Genomic DNA, 18,275 nt, shown 5'->3' on the forward strand with positions numbered 1-18,275 from the left:
TCCTCACTCCTCACTCTCTACCCTCCCCCTTCAAGTTTCAAAGTTCATACTGCACTCCTTCTGCACTACTGATCAGCAGCTTTAATGGATCTTTTACGGCGTCACACATCTTAATCGTCTGCAAAGCTTAATTGCTGTGAACTGTGACAACAGCGAGGTATAGCTGTCCCTCTCCTCGCCGCTCTTCAAACCCATCCTCTGCTGATCCACTTCCTGTTGTTCTCACAGTTACATTCTTATGTCATTTCCCAAAAGTTTCCGTGGGCTCACTCTCTTCGTCTCCGATCGGGTATTTTTTTCCGGCAGAGAGTTCAGATTTCAAGCCCCACCTTCGTCAATCCAGGATTTCTCTTTGCACATGGAGATTGGTTTTCTTCTGGAACAACATTTCCAGAACGAATCCTATGAGATGAGATAGGATCGGGCATTCCGGCGTTGTTTGAGTTATATTTACTTTTATCATTTTGTTTTGTTGCTTGATTTATATGATTATTTGATCTGTTTTACCTGAGATGAATCCTCTGTGCTGCATTGCTCCTGTTTCGATCGATCGGGACCGTGGTAACACAGCAATAACAAGACCTGCTACACAGCCCCCGTTAGGGTTAGATAGTTCTGTTAGAAATGTTGGATTTGGTTCGAGCAAACAGAGTTTCTCTACTCAGGTTTCGTCTGTGGGTACTGATTCCGATTATGGGGTGTCTGTCGCGGCGAATCATGAGGTGGACGAGAAAGGGGCTGAAGGAAGAGATTCTAAGGGCTGCTGCGGTAGGGGCATTGCGAATGGCAGTGTAGCTGGGATTCTTTATAAATGGGTTAATTACGGAAAGGGATGGAGATCTAGGTGGTTTATGCTCGAGGATGGGGTTCTTTCGTATTATAAGGTTCATGGACCGGACAAAATATCGATTAGTCCAGTGAGAGAGAAGGGCGTTAAGGTGATTGGAGAGGAATCGCTGAGGTATATGCGGAAGGCCGACTGGGGTAGTGGCTCCCGTGGATCCGTAAAGCAGTGGAAGCCGTTTGGGGAGATTCACTTAAAGGTTTGATTTTTAATTTTTTCTCCCCCTATGAATTGGTTGAACACAATTCTTAATGCCTGACTGTAATTTATAGAAGAAACGTACGATGCGTTTCTTTTAATTTGTTACCGTTTCATTCTCTATACAATTCTCTCTCTCTCTCTCAAGTCTCAAGTCTCAAGTCTCAAGTCTCAAGTCTCAAGCCTCCACCTTGAAAATATATTTAGAAAATATATGTAGATATATTTTACACGTGTCTATGCACATCATTGGCCGTCAACCCAAAAAAAAAGAAAAAAAAAAAGGCATCAAGGCAAAACAGTTTAGGAGAGAAAATATGAGGTCATAATGATAAGGATTTCCTTCTCCATGCCCATTCTCCCCCGTCTTTTTCTCTACTTGTGCTTCTATATGTACATGTACCTCACTACATATTTTTGTCTCACTTTTTGTTTGTTTTTGGGTCGGATATCCTTAAGATGATATGTAGAAATATAGGCTTTAAATTTGCTGTGAGACTTTACGTGGGTTTAGCATTGAACAATTAGTTGAGCCCATGAGTAAGTTCTATTATGGGAACACGTTGAAATTTCTCATTGAATACTTATACTGATTTGTAAAATATAATCATTTAGAGGCTGACACAACAGTAAGGTTGCTCATTGCGACCTAGTGGTTGTGGGTTCGAGTCAGGTAACAGCCTCTCCACGAAGTGGGGGTAAGTGGTGGAAGCCTCGTGCACTGGTACACACTTTAGATATAATCATTTAATTGTTTCTAGATATGTGCCTGATGGGGAATGAAATTAAGTAAGATTCAGCATATGCAAATTGTGTAGTTATTAAACCAATACAAATATGGAGGCCCCCTCGGCGGGCGAACTGAAAGGAAAAAATGTACTGCAAGGTTTTGAGGAATTGCTATCAAGACAGAATTTTATTGGCAATTGCTGAGGCTCATCAGAGTTAGGTTCAGCTAGGAATCTAGGATTGACCAATACAAGTTTAATTCAGGTTAGGATATAATCTGGATTGGAGACCAATCCTTGATTTTCATCTCTTGGTCCTTGCTTTGAGGGGTATTTTGTACCTGGTCTTAGCCATCCAAGCATTAAAACCTTACTTTGACAATGATGATGTAGTACTTGGTCTAATAATGCTGATTTTGCCTTAATCTGGTGCTCAGAAAAGTGCTTTAAAAGATAAATGAGAAATAATCTTATTGTAAGAGAGTTCCCTGGTGATCTTTCTGTGTTGTTGGAAAGAGATGCCAAAGGTTGTAGGTACTATAGGATGTAATGTTTCTGTTTGGGTCAAGTTAACTTTTGGTAACACACAAAAGAGAGGGAAAAAGCATTTTGCTGCTACCACAAATGACTCAGAAAATGATAGATGTTCGATTTTAAAATTTGTGAATATGAGGAACAACGGCAGGAACTGTCTTTTTGCCAAATGTTGGAGGTCCCTTCAACTGAAAATTGGGAAGCGAAGAGAGGTGAAATAGTGAAACAGTTGAACCTTCTAGCTTCCACCCTGTCACATTTTCAAAATGTATCGAACACTGAAGAAAGGCTGTTGGAATATGATTCAGCAGCCATAAATTTTAGGAGATAACTGGATGGGGCTCGGATGATGGTAATGATGGATATATGTCAAGATATCAGGCATGTGTAATTTTGTGCATTTGCATTGAGTTCATTATTGTCACTTATTCTCTGCGTGAAGTCTTTAAGAGTTAAATAATACATCTTGCAGGTTTCTTCAATTCGTGCAAGTAAGTCGGATGATAGAAGACTTTCCATATTCTCAGGCACCAAGACTCTTCACTTGCGGTGTTTGTCTAGAGAGGACAGGGCTGCATGGATTGAGGCACTGGTGGCTGCTAAAGATCGTTTCCCCAGGGTGCTGACAAGCAGTGATTTTTCCCCCTCTGAAGATATTGTTGTTTCAACTGAGAAGCTAAGATCACGGTTACTGCAGGAAGGGCTGAATGAAGCAATCATTAAGGACTGTGAATCTATCATGCTTTTGGAACTCTCTCAGTTGCAAAATCAGTTAAAGGCTCTTCAACATAAACATGTTATCATCCTAGACACCTTGAGACAATTAGAGGTATTGCCCTTTCACTGCTTATTTTCTTCTTTGCATGTCAGTACTGCTGGGGGAGGAAGCAATGAATGTAGATATACATAATGATAATATTAACATTACACTCTTGTCTAATAGAGGTCTACCAGATTGTATTCAGATAGGTTCTATCTGATTACAAACCTGTCAAATTATTGACTAAATCTTCTTTATTTACTCAGACATTTCAACTCATGTCCATCTGACACGTTTGAATGCTTATTGTCTTTTAACTTGTTTATGGATTTGTTATCTCAATAATTTTGTCAACATTCAATGATAGTCACCCAGTAACAAATCTAGAATCGTCCTCATCCATCAGTGAAGACCAATATTGGGAGATCTCACTCTGCTAGTCTGCTGTAGTGGAATTTGTGGTTCCTGTGGGGCCTGAGTACACAGCTATTATGTTCTACTGCTCTCTAAATGTGCTTCCAGTCCTTGTTGTCGCTGAGTTTTCCAAAGAACTACCATCAAAGTTTGGTACTTTGCTCAGAAGTGTTACTCCAGATTGGGCTCACAACAGGAGCATGGAGCTGATCTGATGACTTTCTACGTCTCAACATTTAGGCACATGCAGTGCCCCTAAATATGTTGAGAGACAAATCTGATTAGCTGCTGTCATTTTAACCATGTCTCCCATGTCTGCTGGATCTCATTTCAATCCTCTATTATATTGTTGTGCTTCACTGAAATGCTCCAAAATTCAACTAATTTTCAAATTCCCGAAGCAGTTTTCTCCACTTGAGGAAAGTGGATGAGTGCCAACTCCACAAGAAGTTAAAGATATCATTAGAATTCCGCGATACTCAAATTAAATGAAAGGTCTAGTCCCAAACTTTGAAAATGCATGTTGTATGAAGAGATGGGTTGTTGGTTCACCATATGCAACACACATTGGCTAAATTTTGTGAAGTTGGCCCAGTTCTTCCTTCTTCATTATATCGTTTCAGAAACTGTGTGTTGGTTTTAAAATGTCGATGTTTCTGTTTGCACCTTGTGCTATGACATTCTGCACTGAATATTTCAGCTCATGATTTTACTGTTGAGATCCTACTAAAGCAGAATATATAAGATCTGCTGTATGGAGGGACTCATTTTGTCTGTTTTTTTTGGCAGACAGAAAAAGTAGAGCTGGAAACCACGGTAGTGGATGAAACGAAGGAGCGAGAATCATATTTTGGACAAGGAAATGGAAGATTTAGTGGTTAGTAGTGCTTTTAAATATCAACTGATTGCATGTTTTGCTATACTTATTTTATTTGTGGCTGGCATACATTGACAATTTGTTCATGAATTTTTCAAATTGGTTGATGCTTCAAGGTCAAGTATTTTGGAGGGTAAGCATGGATTTAGATAGACTTAACCATCATGCTTTATGAAATTTGTTAGAATGGAATTTGATGTGATCATCAAGATTGTTAGTTGGAGAAGCTCAGTGCTTAGCATTTTTAGTAGTTGAACCTCTTGTTTAATACAATATTTTCAATGAATGAAGGATTTCGGTGTTCCTTGGGTCTAAAAGCAGAGATTAATGACACTAAAAAGTCAGTGTCTTCAAATGACATTTAGCCGTTTTTCTTTGGAGCCCTTTAAGTGGTTTTCCTCTAGCGTCCCAGTGCACGAGGCTCCTGCTACTACAGGGTCTAGGAGGGGCAAATGTATGCAGCCTTACCCTCTGCTTTGCAGGAGAGGCTGTTTTGAAGTTTTGAACCCGCAACCAACAGGTTGCAATAGTTATTTTCCTCTAGCAAAGAACCCAAACAAGCAGTGAGGTTCTTAATCCTCTATACATGAAATATGTGTGACATTTCGTACCATCAACAGCCTGGCACCACTTTACTCTAAAATAATTATAAATATAATTCTATCACATATTTCTGCATAGCTCAAACAGATACTAAGCCGTTGTTTCATCCAAAATCTAGTTGGCTGATATCTGAGTAGAATTTCATTCAGAATATGTTTCTTTTATAAACATTTAGTTCAGAAAAGTTTTGGTATTTTTTTATTAGAGAAGACCCCCTATACTATACAAGACCTCAAAGAGTGAGGCTATATAAAATACTAACTGGATACTGCACAAAATAACAAATTACAGATGGTTCAGCATTTTTCTTAAGGCCTCTCTCATTCCAAATACTCCAAGAAATTGCTGCTGGCATGAAAGACCATAATTTCAGACCCTTTTATACCAAACCTCTGCTCTTTCAAGTCGTGAGATGAATGACAAGGAGCGCCATACTTCAAAAGAGAAGGGGTGCAAGATTAGTAAATGGAAAGAGGATTACGCTGCCCTCAGACAAGAAATGAACATTTGGGAAGGCAGAATCCTCTAAAAGATCTGCACTTCAGCACCTTGAACATGAATTTAAACTATCCTGCTGTCCATGTGACATTACCTGATCATTCATTATCTGCAATGTAGAGCCACTTGAGAAAGCTCCCAACATTGTTTTCAAATCCGAACCAGGCATCAAACCAAAAAGAGGCCTGGTTCCGGTTTAGGATGGTTTTGACCGGTTTTAACTGGTCAAATCATGGTTCAATGAAAAAAGAAGAAGAAGAAGAAGATGAAAATAAGTAAAATAAAGGGAATCATGGGGCAACAACCTCGTATGTTGGCACAGTGGTTCACATATGCTATAAAACATGGCAGGTTGTGGGTACGAGTCTGTCTACATGCAACTCACATTGATTTTTTTTGGTAGGGAATCTGATGAACCAAACCTGGCTTCTCATAAAAAAAACCATGGTTTTTTATGAGTACTGCCCGATTTGACTCAGTTTCCTGTTAAGGTGTTTATGTACCTAGAGTCCTAGACTGAACCGAAATGTGGGGGTTCTGGTTCAACTGCTGGTTCGGTCCGGGTTTAAACTATGGCTCCCAATTATTTAGATTCCATCAAAGAGAGTGGTGGACCAAATGCATGACTATCCATTCATCTGAGAATTCTGCTACTAGATCATTGTTGTTTGTGACCATATTAAAAATGTGTCAGGATGCCGTTTTAAGTTCTTTCCTCCTTGAACAAAGCTAATAATTTTTTGAGAAATTGGAAACTACGGTTTAAAGTCAGTGTTGTGTGTCCGGATATTAAATGCTTGGACATTTTTTTACTTCTCCATATTAGCCTTCACATGTAGTGCTAGTTAATGCCACCACTAAAAATATATGCATTAAAAAGGAGAGAGGAAGGAGAATTTAATGTGGTTGAAGGAAATCTATGAAGCATAATTTTGGAAGATTAGTGAAAATACTTAAGTAATTCATGCAATGAAAAATTCTCCTTAAAAAGTGAGATTTGTCAAACTTGACATTCTTTGTGGGATGAGAGAGTATTAATTTCTAATGAAGCAGCTGATAGCACAGACTTTTTTTCACATGAAATGGGAGGTTTTAATTTTCTTAGCGAACATTTTTGGCCTTTTGTGCGAAGTCTATCACCCTGCCATAAGTTCATGGTCATCCTTGCCAGTGCAGTTCATACAGATGGATTTTAGGATTGCCCATGAAGATGTTATTGTCATCAGTTGCTTGAAATAGTCTCCTCGAAAGATAACTATTGAAACTTCTGCTTTAAATTCTTGCAAGTGTAATGGTTCTCCTAATTCTCTACCTCCTTGTGAATGCCACAGATTTCCATTCGATCATGTCAGAAGGTAGTGCAAGTGATTTTGATCCAGATAATGAGAGTCAAGACGGCGTAGATGCTGAAACAGATGAAGATGATGGGATATATTTTGATACAAGGGACTTTCTGTCTGCAGAGTCTCTAAGGAGTGCATCCTATCGTAGTAGGGAGACTATGGGGAAAGCCTGTAAAGCTTTAACATATGATAAGGACTCCTGCTTTTCTGACCATACATCTGAGGTTGATGTGGAGATCAAGACCATTGAATACCCCTATGTGAAAAGAAGGGACAGGTTGCCTGAACCAAAAGAAAAAGAGAAGCCAGTTGGCCTGTGGTCGATAATCAAAGAAAATATTGGAAAAGATCTATCTGGAGTTTGTCTTCCTGTCTACTTCAATGAACCACTCTCTTCCTTGCAAAAGTGCTTTGAGGATTTGGAGTATTCTTACCTGGTTGATCGAGCATTGGAATGGGGCAAGCAGGTCAGGTCCTCAGCTGTGCTTTCTTTGTGGCAAAGCAGTTACTTAAGCATGATCTGCTTGTTTCATTTTAATACAGGTAGTTGGTTATTTGGCCTTAGTTTTCAGTCATACATGTCACCTTTGACATACTCTTTGTTATTTATTTTAGTTTTTTTTCCTGTTCTTTGAGTGTGGAATATAGTCTTGACTCTTGAGTCATGTATGTTAGCTCTGATATACTTTTTGAATTTATATTTGTTTTTTACCGCTCATCTTTTTTTTTTTTTTTTAAATGAACATCCCATCTTAGTGGAGACAAATGTGACAAACTCTGTTGCCAGAAATTTGTTGTAATTGGCTACAGCTTACAACTCAGTTGTGTGATGGGAACTTTTGTATGTCCAAACTTCCAATTGTTTTTTATCATAGGTGCGTTGTCTACAAACTTTTGTGGGCAGTAATTCCCTTGTTTGTCATCCTCCTTTTATTCTGATAAGTCCCTTCTTGTTAAATAGAGCGTCCTGGTGCACGAGGTTCCTGCTAATGCAGGATCTGGGAAGCCTTACTCCCGTTTTCACGGAGAGGTTGTTTCCATGTTTCGAACCAGCAATCTCCATGTTTCGAATCTGCAACCTGATGATTGCAATAGTGCAAGGCTTGCCCACTATAATTGGCCAAGATGCAGCATTATTTATTCTGGATATCGTGGATGCATGGTGTAATAAAATGTGAAGAACGTTGCAACCATGAAAGGAAGGAAACAGATACCAAGAAATAGGAGCAGGTAAACCAATATATTCATAATTTAGAATAAAACGATAGTACATAAAAAGAAGTGTTGGTTTCTCCTTTTTAGGACTTGGATTGTTATTGACTGGATAACAAGAGGGACCATGTAGATTTACATACAATAAAATTTGTGTATTTCTGTTCATGCTGAACTGATAAACTCCATGCCCTTCTGAGAATGTATGTACCTGAAAATTAATTTTCGATGAATGTATGTACCTGAAAATTATTGGTGAACAAGATTTGCAGACTTGGGGATGATACAACATTTTCAATTTCAAATATTTTGAAATTATATCATACAACCTTTTTGTATTAGAGCTGATTTGGGAGTAGCTCCAATACATGATAAGCTACAAGAAAGTCGTTTGAGGTTTCATGGCCATGTTCAATGGAGGCCTTTGGATGCTCTAGTACGAGGAGTGATTTGATTCAGATTGAAGGAACTAAAGGAGCTAGGGGCAGACCTAAAATGACCTGAGGAGAAGTGGTGAGGAAAGACATGCATAGCTTAGGCCTTGTATCAAGTTTGACTTCGAATAGAGCTGATTGGAGGGCAAGGATCCATGTAGCCGACCCCATTTAGTTGGGATAAGGCGGACTTGTTTTTTTTTTTATATCATAGGTCATTATATCAGTGTTATAGAGGAGATCAATTTTCAATGTTTTTATAACTAATTTATTTGGATTGCCTTTACGTATCTATTCTTGGCATGATTAATTTTTTTTTTTATATTATACACATAATCACATATTATTTTAGCAATAGAAAAGGGGACGAAATTAGTTATATATGTGTACAGGGGTGTAGGTGTGCATGTTTTTGCACGTGGGATTGGTAAATTTTCTTTTCTGGCCTCTTTGATGTCCTGATACTGGTGTTTCATTGAGTTCCATGAGAATAGTTTTTGTTCTGGCATTAGTGCCAACATGTATGTAGTGCTTAGCAGTTAGCAGTCTCATGGTGGGTCTAATATGTCCAGTTCTGTTGGGCTCCACGTACCATGGCTGGTTGATGAGAACAAGCATATAGAGTATGTTAACTATCTGCAGCCTTGTTGCATTATTTGTCACTTATCGCCAATAAGAACCCTGGGTCACTGATAAGAACCACCGGTGGACCGGTCTGTTTTTCTTGGTTACTTTTCTGTGTACATTTTGCAAATACATTTTCTTGATAAAAGGGGCCTTTGCTTGGTGCAATGGTAAAAGCTTGGGTTTCCAGCATGAAGATGCGGGTTTGACTCTGGGACCATGCAAAAGCAGGACTTGCACTGGTTTACAGCCCTTGTTTTCTTCATAATGTTTGGGATTAGGCATTCCTTAAATTTGTATGTAAATTCTTCAATATCTAATACTCAAATTCTGGCTATTTCTACTCCAGTTGATTTTAAGCCCTGATTTGGAATTTGGATTACACATTCAACTGATAGCAGCAGAATTTACAGATAATTGTTGTTTGAGATGAATTAGTTCAAAATATTTGTTATTTCTTTGTAAGTTCATTGTCACATTGGGTGAGATGGGCCGTGGATGACTGTAGTTGAATGCCATGATTGAGATGTTGATTGGTTGTACGCCTTTGCAGGGAAATAGTTTGATGAGAATTATGAATGTTGCGGCTTTTGCTGTCTCTGGTTATGCTTCAACAGAAGGTCGGCAGTGCAAGCCTTTCAACCCTTTGCTAGGGGAGACATATGAGGCTGACTATCCAGACAAAGGTCTCCGCTTCTTCTCTGAAAAGGTTTACTTCACTATCTCAAATGATTTGACCTTTGTAGATTTCTCCTTTTTTGAGTCATTTTGGTCACTGATTTATCAAGTCACTCTCTTGCTACTGAAACAGATAATATAGAAAGATCATAGTGCAAATCATCTTTTTCTTGCCTCTTCATTTTTTTAATGTTCTTTTGTTTAATAAATGTTCTCCATTTTTGTGCGAGATAAGAAATGCAATGATATCTTGTCAGTGAGAAATTTTTCTTGCAAATAGCATGTGCGATAATGTAATGAAGTGGCTATGATTCAGGTGAGTCACCACCCAATGATTGTTGCTTGCCACTGCGATGGTAGAGGCTGGAATTTCTGGGCAGACTCTAATCTGAAAGGCAAGTTCTGGGGTCGTTCAATCCAGCTTGATCCTGTTGGAGCTCTCACCCTTCAGTTTGAAGATGAGGAGACATTTCAGTGGAGCAAGGTCACCACTTCTTTATACAACATCATACTTGGTAAAATCTATTGTGACCATTACGGAACCATGCGTATCAAGGGCAGTGGTAATTACTCCTGCAAGCTCAAGTTCAAGGAGCAGTCTATCATTGACCGAACTCCCCACCAGGTATTTGATTATTAATTATTAAACAGTTTATAGTAGGAGACTTCTACGTTATATTTCTAACCTGGATTGTATAACTAGTAAAGCCCTCATTTGGTAACTTCCCCCCCCCCCCCTGTGCCACTGGATACAATTAATGCTAATTTTATTATTCAGAAAGTTCTATTAGAAAATGGCAAAAAGGATTTTGTGAGGCCCATATAGGAAGGGCTTCCTGCACAACCCTTTCTCATTGTGCCACGTGGACAGATGATGTGTCTATTCTGACCATTGGATAGAGAGGACACGGCTAAGATTTACTGACATACCAAATTTCAGGTTCTATTTCAAACAAATTTCCTCTGTGACTGTGTATTGGCATGCATCCCTGTGTATGTCAATGCATGTCTACTGGTACTCTGGCCATTACTGCACACTCTTCCAACTCCTGGAATTTTTAAACCTTTATTTTGCCCAGTATTTGGGCTGAAATTTGATGTGAGCAGGGGGCCGTGCAGGAAGTCCTCCCTAGGTGGCCGTGCAGAAGAACTCTTAACATATTCAAATTATTCCATATATAAAAAAAAATCCAGAATTGGTATTCTGATTCATATTGCTTTTTGTGTCTGGGCTGCTAGGAAAGCCAACAAGAACTCAACTGCTTAGGTGGTTGAGAGTATCCAATAAGGATAATTTGTCATTCAAACATTCTATGCTGATTAATCATAAGAAGTACACTATTGAGTGGTAGGTGAACTTCCTATTGACAGCCGGGAATTTTGTCTAATCAATTTGACAGCTGATCTTCAATCATGGTTATGTAGGTGGTAAAAGTTTCATTAGTTAGGGAAAAGCAGTGTCATTAGATGTATTGATATTTAACTAATGGAGAAAAGTTCTCTGTGGGGGAGTGTACCGACATAGAAGGGGTCAAATGACTGCCCTGCCCCCCAGTGTGCCAACTAGCGTGCTCTCATTGGCCCCCTTGTGCGTGCAGGGGCCCCACTCCCCCACAAAGAACGTTGGCCCTTAACTAATTCATCCTTCCTGCTTTTTCAGACATATCCCGCGTTGGTTTTGTCTTACCAAAACTGAAAGTACCCTTTTAACATGAATTGATGTCTAATTAAATTAATCTTGAATTTCTTTCTGTTCACTCCCCCCCTCCCCCTTGCTGTCTCTGGTGAGGAGAAGCTTGATCACTATTAACATGACCATATTCCCGAGCATTTCAAACAAGAGGTAGTCAGTTTCTTTTCTCACATCCCATGAAATGGCACCTTTTTTTTTCTTTCAGAAATTCTGCAACTCCTGGCTGTATCTATATAGATTTTATGCACCACATTAAGGTGCAGTCCTGGACAAATTTGTTTTCTCCCGTCTGTCAGGCTATCATGAACTCATTCACAAGTCACAACTATGTTGATTCGTCCACTTTCTGAGTAAGACCAGGATTTATATTGCTGGTATAAGTCGATTATAACCTTAGAATGAGTTTCCAAATATGGCATCCGGTTATTGCTTCATTTCGCATACCAATTGTCCCTAATGGGGTTGGTTCACATGATTCATTACTCTGGCAATATGCTCAACAGAACTTTACTTGTTTGGTGAGCCATTGGCTTAAAAGTTTGCTTACTGGACAATCTATGCCACAGTAGTCATTTTGTGAAGATTAGGAGAAATAACGCAGGATATATCTGTGAACATGCAGGTGCAAGGATTTGTGCAAGATAACAGAACTGGACAAAAGGTGGCAATGTTGGTGGGGAAGTGGGATGAAGCAATGTATTATGTGTTGGGAGATCCAACTACAAAGCCAAAAGGGTATGATCCCATGTCAGAAGCTGTGCTACTGTGGGAACGAGACAAATCTGTTACCCACACACGATACAACCTCACTCCTTTTGCAATTTCCTTGAATGAATTGACATCTGGCCTAAGGGAAAAGTTGCCTCCGACTGATTCAAGACTCAGGCCGGACCAGAGGCATTTAGAGAATGGGGAATATGAGCTGGCAAATGAACAGAAGCTTAGGCTGGAACAGTCACAAAGACAGGTATCTCTCTGATACGTTTTAGTGTGGATCTGCTCATCTGCTGAACTGAAGATTGCTGGTAGTGGTCATGACTTTGATAGCCTAAATAATTTAGAAATTACGATTTGATGTTTGAAGTACTCCTCTAGCTTTAAGGTGTTATAGAATTCTCCAATTTCAACCACAAGCCCCCCCCCCCAACCAAAAAAAAAAACAAAGAAGAAGAAAGGAAAAATGGTTCTTACATGGCTGTGGTAAGAACCTTTCCTACATGCGCACTTTAAATATTTCCCATTGACTGATAATGTGGCTATTCTGACCGTTTGATAGATAGTTCATAGTCTGGATTAGCCACATGTCAAGTTGCAGGGCCTAATTTGATCAAATACCCTCCCATGTATTGGCATGCATCCCCGTGTATGCCAGTGCACATCTACAGAACTCTAACCACTACTGTCCATTCTCCAATAGTCCTTCGATTTTCAAAACTCTATTTGCCACGTGGAAAACTCCTATAGGGCTGAGAGTTGACATGTGAGCAGGGAACTAGGGGTCTACCTGTCCAAAAAATTTTGGGCCCATCCAATCTGCCACGTGGCAGTTGTTGGCATTTAAATTGGCCGTGTAGGAAAGGTTCCTAACACGGGCGTGTATGAACAAGGCTCCCAAAATAAAAAGAAAAGAAAGTTGAGTTTATTCATGTCCACTTAATCATATTTCTAGATTAAAAAAAAAAGGTGATAGACTACTGTAAGTTTCCTAATCAAATCTCAGATGGTTGTGGCTTAAAAGTAGATTAGAATTTTATATCAAGTGCTATATTTTCAGCCACTATTAAGTACATTCATATTTTCAACACCAGTGCTTGACCTAGCTGGTTCTCCTAGTCATCATCATTTTCATCCTTATCTTTCTCCTGGTTGTCCTCACATTGGATTTCATCTTAACATCATGAGCTCCATTCATGCTCTTAACACTTCAAGTCTTCAACAAATGATTTAAGAATGAAGCATGGTACTCTGCTGAATTGCTAATTATTTGACTGTCTAGTGTTCCTAACGTTCTTTCATTTACATGTTTTGACAATGTTAGTTCTGCATTCTTGTGCTTGTTGCTTCTTTGATGACAATTTTCCGTATCTTGCTGGCATAAAGTGACAGAGACACATTCACCACTATTCAGTATTCTTTTAATCTTGTATACCAATATCAGTTTTTTTTCTTGGGATCACCATATTCTTTTGTATATAAATGGATAAAATCATTAACCACCAGTAATCTTGTAAACAAGTGAAGCATGCCTTTGCTGCTTTAGAGTTTAGATTTAGTATGTAGTGAACAAAGTATTGGAATTTTACTATGTGCTCAAATACATTCCAGTTTCAGTCAGGTCAAGATCCCACTTGTTGAGAGGGTTCTGGAAGTGATAAATTATTGGAATGCAGTGAGCAAATGTTCGCTACTGTTCACTGGAGTCTGCTGAAGCTTCTTTGAAAATGCCCCCCCCCTTTTCCGTCCTTTCCTGTAAGACTGCTTATTCTGACATTCTTACCATAAAACCAATGGTGCCTGAGATGATTTTATATTCTAAGAATGTTACTGAATTTACAGAAAACTGTTTACTCCTGTCCTCGTTGTGGTTGCCCACTTGCCCGTCCCAACATGTACACATGGCCATGGAAATACTTATCCCAATCTGCTGTGATACACAATTGAACTAAAAAATTGACTACATATGAGCATGACCTATTATACAATATACCCTGATGCATCTGTTGTGATAGTCAGATTTGCTGACTAAACATTCATCCCACTTCTGCTTCATTTCCTTCCAAAAGTTTTCATTGGATAGGAAACAATAACACTAAAGAAAGAATGGGCTTCAGTATTTTACACAATTTATATTTTTTGGTGTGTGTGTGGCTCTGCCAATGGAATTCTGATTAAATTTCTTTTTACCATTCTAGCCCCTCCTCGTCCCCTCCCAAAAAGTATCTAGATATACTCATTTGTGTAATTTGTGGCACAGGCGAGGAAATTACAGGAGAGAGGATGGCAGCCGAGATGGTTCAGGAAGGATGAGGATGGCTGTTATCGTTATATGGGTGGATATTGGGAAGCAAGGGAGAAGGAAAAATGGGACGGGATTCCAGATATATTTGGACAAAGCAGCGATATTTGTCCATGTTTAGAGGAGAAGTAGTTTCCAGTTCCAATTGTTGCAACCTTCTTCCCATATTTAATCTCGACTGAAAATCATGAATTCCTGTTAGGGTGTATACTTTCTAAGTTATTATAGAGAGGATCCTGTCACATATAGTTGCTTGTGCCTGCTCATTTGGGTATTCAAGTTAATAAAATTTAATTATATTTTTAGGGAATGTGGTCCTCCACTACTCCATCCTCCCTTCTTTTTTTGAAACATTAGATGTAGGCTTGCAGTCGAGGAGGGTATTATCAGACCGTCGCCAATTTAGGTCATCTGGAGTTCTGGACTCTCGATTTGGATCGTTCTGAATCTAAATCATGTGTGTATTTCAAAGCCCAACCTTTTTTTTGTTCTCTGTTTTGTTGCGATGGAAAATCTATTTTTTGTACTGACACAAAGTTAAGTTGGGTGTAAACTCAGGTTATAAGTAGTAAAATTGGAGTCATGGAGCTTAGCTATCACTAAAATTTCCACTTGCCTGACCGGGGCTGGTGAACCTGCACCCTTTTTCTTTGTCTGCAAAGTTTATTTATCGATGATTGAAGAATTAGAAAGAGAATTAGAAAATTCTCAATTTAATTCTTGAGTTTATATTGAGAGAGGATTGATGACTTTCCAATTGCGCTAGGACGCCCGACTTCGTTTGTAAAGTCGAATTTCTATTTTCTCTCTTTAACTTCTCTCTTACTTTTTTAATTTTTTTCTCTATTTTATCTCCACCAAGATCCACACACGTAACGTATTGTCACCGTATAACAAGCGAGTAGCAACCAAAGGCTAAAAGGGTAAGGGAAGGGATTATTATCTTCTCCAATTCCTAAAGCTCAGTAGAGCTAGGTGGAGATGCTGACACATGGCCGCTTGGACATCCATTGGTCCGAGCTCAACTAACAGTCAAATAGTGAGAGAGGGCATCATATGACACGTGGTAGCTTGGACATCCAACGGTCCGAGTTCAACAAGGTAGTGAACCATAAATAGGGAGAAAGCTTTCCTTTCTGAGTTTTAAATGCTTGGGCAATGTTATTGAGTTGGGTTTGTCTAAATTAAACTCCCCCCTGGTACTTACATTAGTGGGTTTGCTTCATTGAACTTATTGAAATAATTTAATGGTCATTGCTTGACTTGGCAACCCTATGACAACCTGAATTCTCAACTTCATATTTGAAGGATTGGGATTAACTATTAAACAGTAGGCTTTGTTTGCTCACAGGTGAAGAGAAATGAAGGGGTGTGAAATAATTTTAAAAGGTTTTTCTTATTGACACATTTATGGTGTTATATTGCTTATATAATTTGGAATCAATTTAGAATCTTTTATATATATATGCGAAAATTACTTGGACTCCCCTGAAACCTGATGGTGTTAGTCTGCTGTTAGTGTTTAAATGGAAATGTCAATTTTACCCTTATGAGTTATTTAACTTAAACTTATAAAGTTAAACGACCAACTTACCCTCCTCCTTCTGCTTCTTTCTTCTTTAACTATTTCTTCTTCTTTCTTCCTCCTGCAATTACAGTTCAGCTGCAGAGGAGCTTCTTTCTTCTTTAACTATTTCTTCTTCTTTCTTCCTCCTGCAATTACAGTTCAGTTGCAGAGGGAGGACCGAACCTCACCACCGTCACCATCAACGCATGATGGGTACATTGGGAGGGATTCTCGGTTGAAGAAGATAGATGGCATTTTCTTCCGCGAAAGGCTAAACAAACCAGAACCTGTTTTGCATTCAAAATCAATTCTCTTTTGTTACTTAGCAACTAAATCATAAAGGGCTAAACGAAGCAGTTCCAATGCTCAAAGGTCCGACTCAGTGCATACTCAAAATATAGGAAATAATTAATTAGGATAGGAAAAAAATTAGTAATTGGAAGCACAACTCAGCCCTTCCCTTGCAACTAGAATCCGAATATCCTATTCCACATTCGAAGCAATCATAAGAAACCAACAAAAGAACGAGAAGAAGCGCTTCATTCTGAAACCATTCTAAGGAACCCACTAATCTGCTCTGCTATCTCTCCATCTTCCCCAAAGCCGAGAACGAAGAAAGAGAAGATGACGTAGAGGCGAGTTAGAAAGGGAGGGAACAGGGAAGGAAGACTAATCGAATTTTCCTCCTCCAACGGCTGAGACCTAAAACCTACTCCCTCATTCAAATCATCTCTTCTTAAAAGATGAAACCCCCTGCAGAGTAGGGAATAAAGCCTCCATTGGGTGGAGAAGACACTTGGCGACGTCCTTGAACTGAGCTTCGTCATCCCAGACAGTCTCAAGACGGTGAATTCGCCTCAGGGAGGTGAGCTTGATGAGTTGGTTGGTGTCGAGGTGGAGGAGCTCCCGGACTACATCGTAGTGGCCGTTGGCAGCAGCCCAGTCAATTGGGGAAGCGTACCACCACTGATCTCCCGTGCTCTCCCACCTCAGAGGGAAGTATGAAGGAGGCATTTGAGCTCACAAAGGACAGAAATTTGATCTCAGCAGACGAAAATGCAGGGAGTGAATTATAGTTTCTCGGGGTCTTTCGAGATGACTGTTAAATTAGACATACAGTGATAAATCCTATCACTATCATGCCCATATGAAATCTTAGAACACAATGATAATGGAAATAGAAGGGGAGAGATTGTACCTTTCACCTTTGTATGCTGACGAAGAATAATATTAGAATACCCAAGAAATCTCCTCTTTAATCTGCAGCCTTAGACCAATAAATTTGAAGGGATCTTCTGCAGTCTCCCGTTCTTACTATGAACACCCTTTTCTTGTGGGCGAAATAGGGAAGTCAAGTAACGTGACTACATGGACCCTCCTTATTAGTATTTATAAAATACTGTCCCAAAATCCTAATCCACTTCCACAATGGGCTAGGGCTGGCCCATCCCAATTAAAATCGGGTGACATGCTTGAACCAGCTGCAGTAATAGGATCCCCATCAATTGACCGGTCCAAATAATTAATTAAGCCCACAATGAGTTAAAAATTTCTTATAATCTCCCACTTGAGCTAGATTAATTACTGAGACCATATCAATAGATGTGGCCATGGAATCCCTCTACCTTTATATGTCACAATATTGATTTACTCAACAACATACCATGTTGAATAACAACAGAAGATATACCTCAATATACGGTATACAACTTTCTGTCATCACGAACATGGCATATTTGTCAAATAAACCGCTTTGAGATGTGTAACCATGAAGGTGAAACTTCATTTAGGTCCTTTATCTGATTACAAAATCAGAGTGCCTTGAACAACCTTGTAGGCACATACTTTGATATTAACCACTACTTGGGCAAACCGCCATGACCTTGGGTTAATATCGAACTTTGGCAAACCGTCTGTAACTTTGGCAAACCGCCTATAACTTTGGCAAACCGCCTATAACTGATATATCAGATTAATGAATCAAAATAAGTCACACATGTGCAAATGAGCAAGATAACACATATATAAAATAAATAACCATGCTCATATAGACGTCTAAAAGACAAAAGTAAAGACAAACCAATACAGGACTTCCACTAGATAACCATGTCAAAAGACTCAACAACACCCATACAAGAAATATGTTTCCTGAACACTCCCACTGGCAACGCCTTTGTCAAAGGATCTGCCAACATGTTGTCAGTCACAATGTGCTCTACAATAATCTGCCTCTCATTGACTTTTTCTCTCAC

The 18,275-nt window shown here is 39.2% G+C and overlaps 1 protein-coding gene across 2 annotated transcripts; it reads left to right on the forward strand.

Moving 5' to 3' along the window:
* LOC122647846 (oxysterol-binding protein-related protein 1D-like) lies at positions 1-14,766 on the forward strand. Of its 2 annotated transcripts, none has more exons than XM_043841147.1 (8): positions 1-1,043; positions 2,777-3,133; positions 4,268-4,355; positions 6,788-7,266; positions 9,623-9,778; positions 10,064-10,372; positions 12,063-12,407; positions 14,415-14,766. In XM_043841147.1, the coding sequence occupies exons 1-8, from the start codon at positions 513-515 to the stop codon at positions 14,586-14,588; spliced, it is 2,439 nt and encodes an 812-aa protein (XP_043697082.1). In that variant the 5' UTR covers positions 1-512; the 3' UTR covers positions 14,589-14,766. The 2 variants fall into 2 exon arrangements, with proteins under 2 accessions (XP_043697082.1, XP_043697083.1); XM_043841148.1 differs by lacking the exon at positions 1-1,043 and adding an exon at positions 2,404-2,685.
* The last annotated feature ends 3,509 nt before the right edge of the window (positions 14,767-18,275 follow it).

Source organism: Telopea speciosissima, unplaced genomic scaffold (assembly GCF_018873765.1).
Source record: "Telopea speciosissima isolate NSW1024214 ecotype Mountain lineage unplaced genomic scaffold, Tspe_v1 Tspe_v1.0221, whole genome shotgun sequence".
In the NCBI taxonomy this organism is placed as follows: domain Eukaryota; kingdom Viridiplantae; phylum Streptophyta; class Magnoliopsida; order Proteales; family Proteaceae; genus Telopea; species Telopea speciosissima.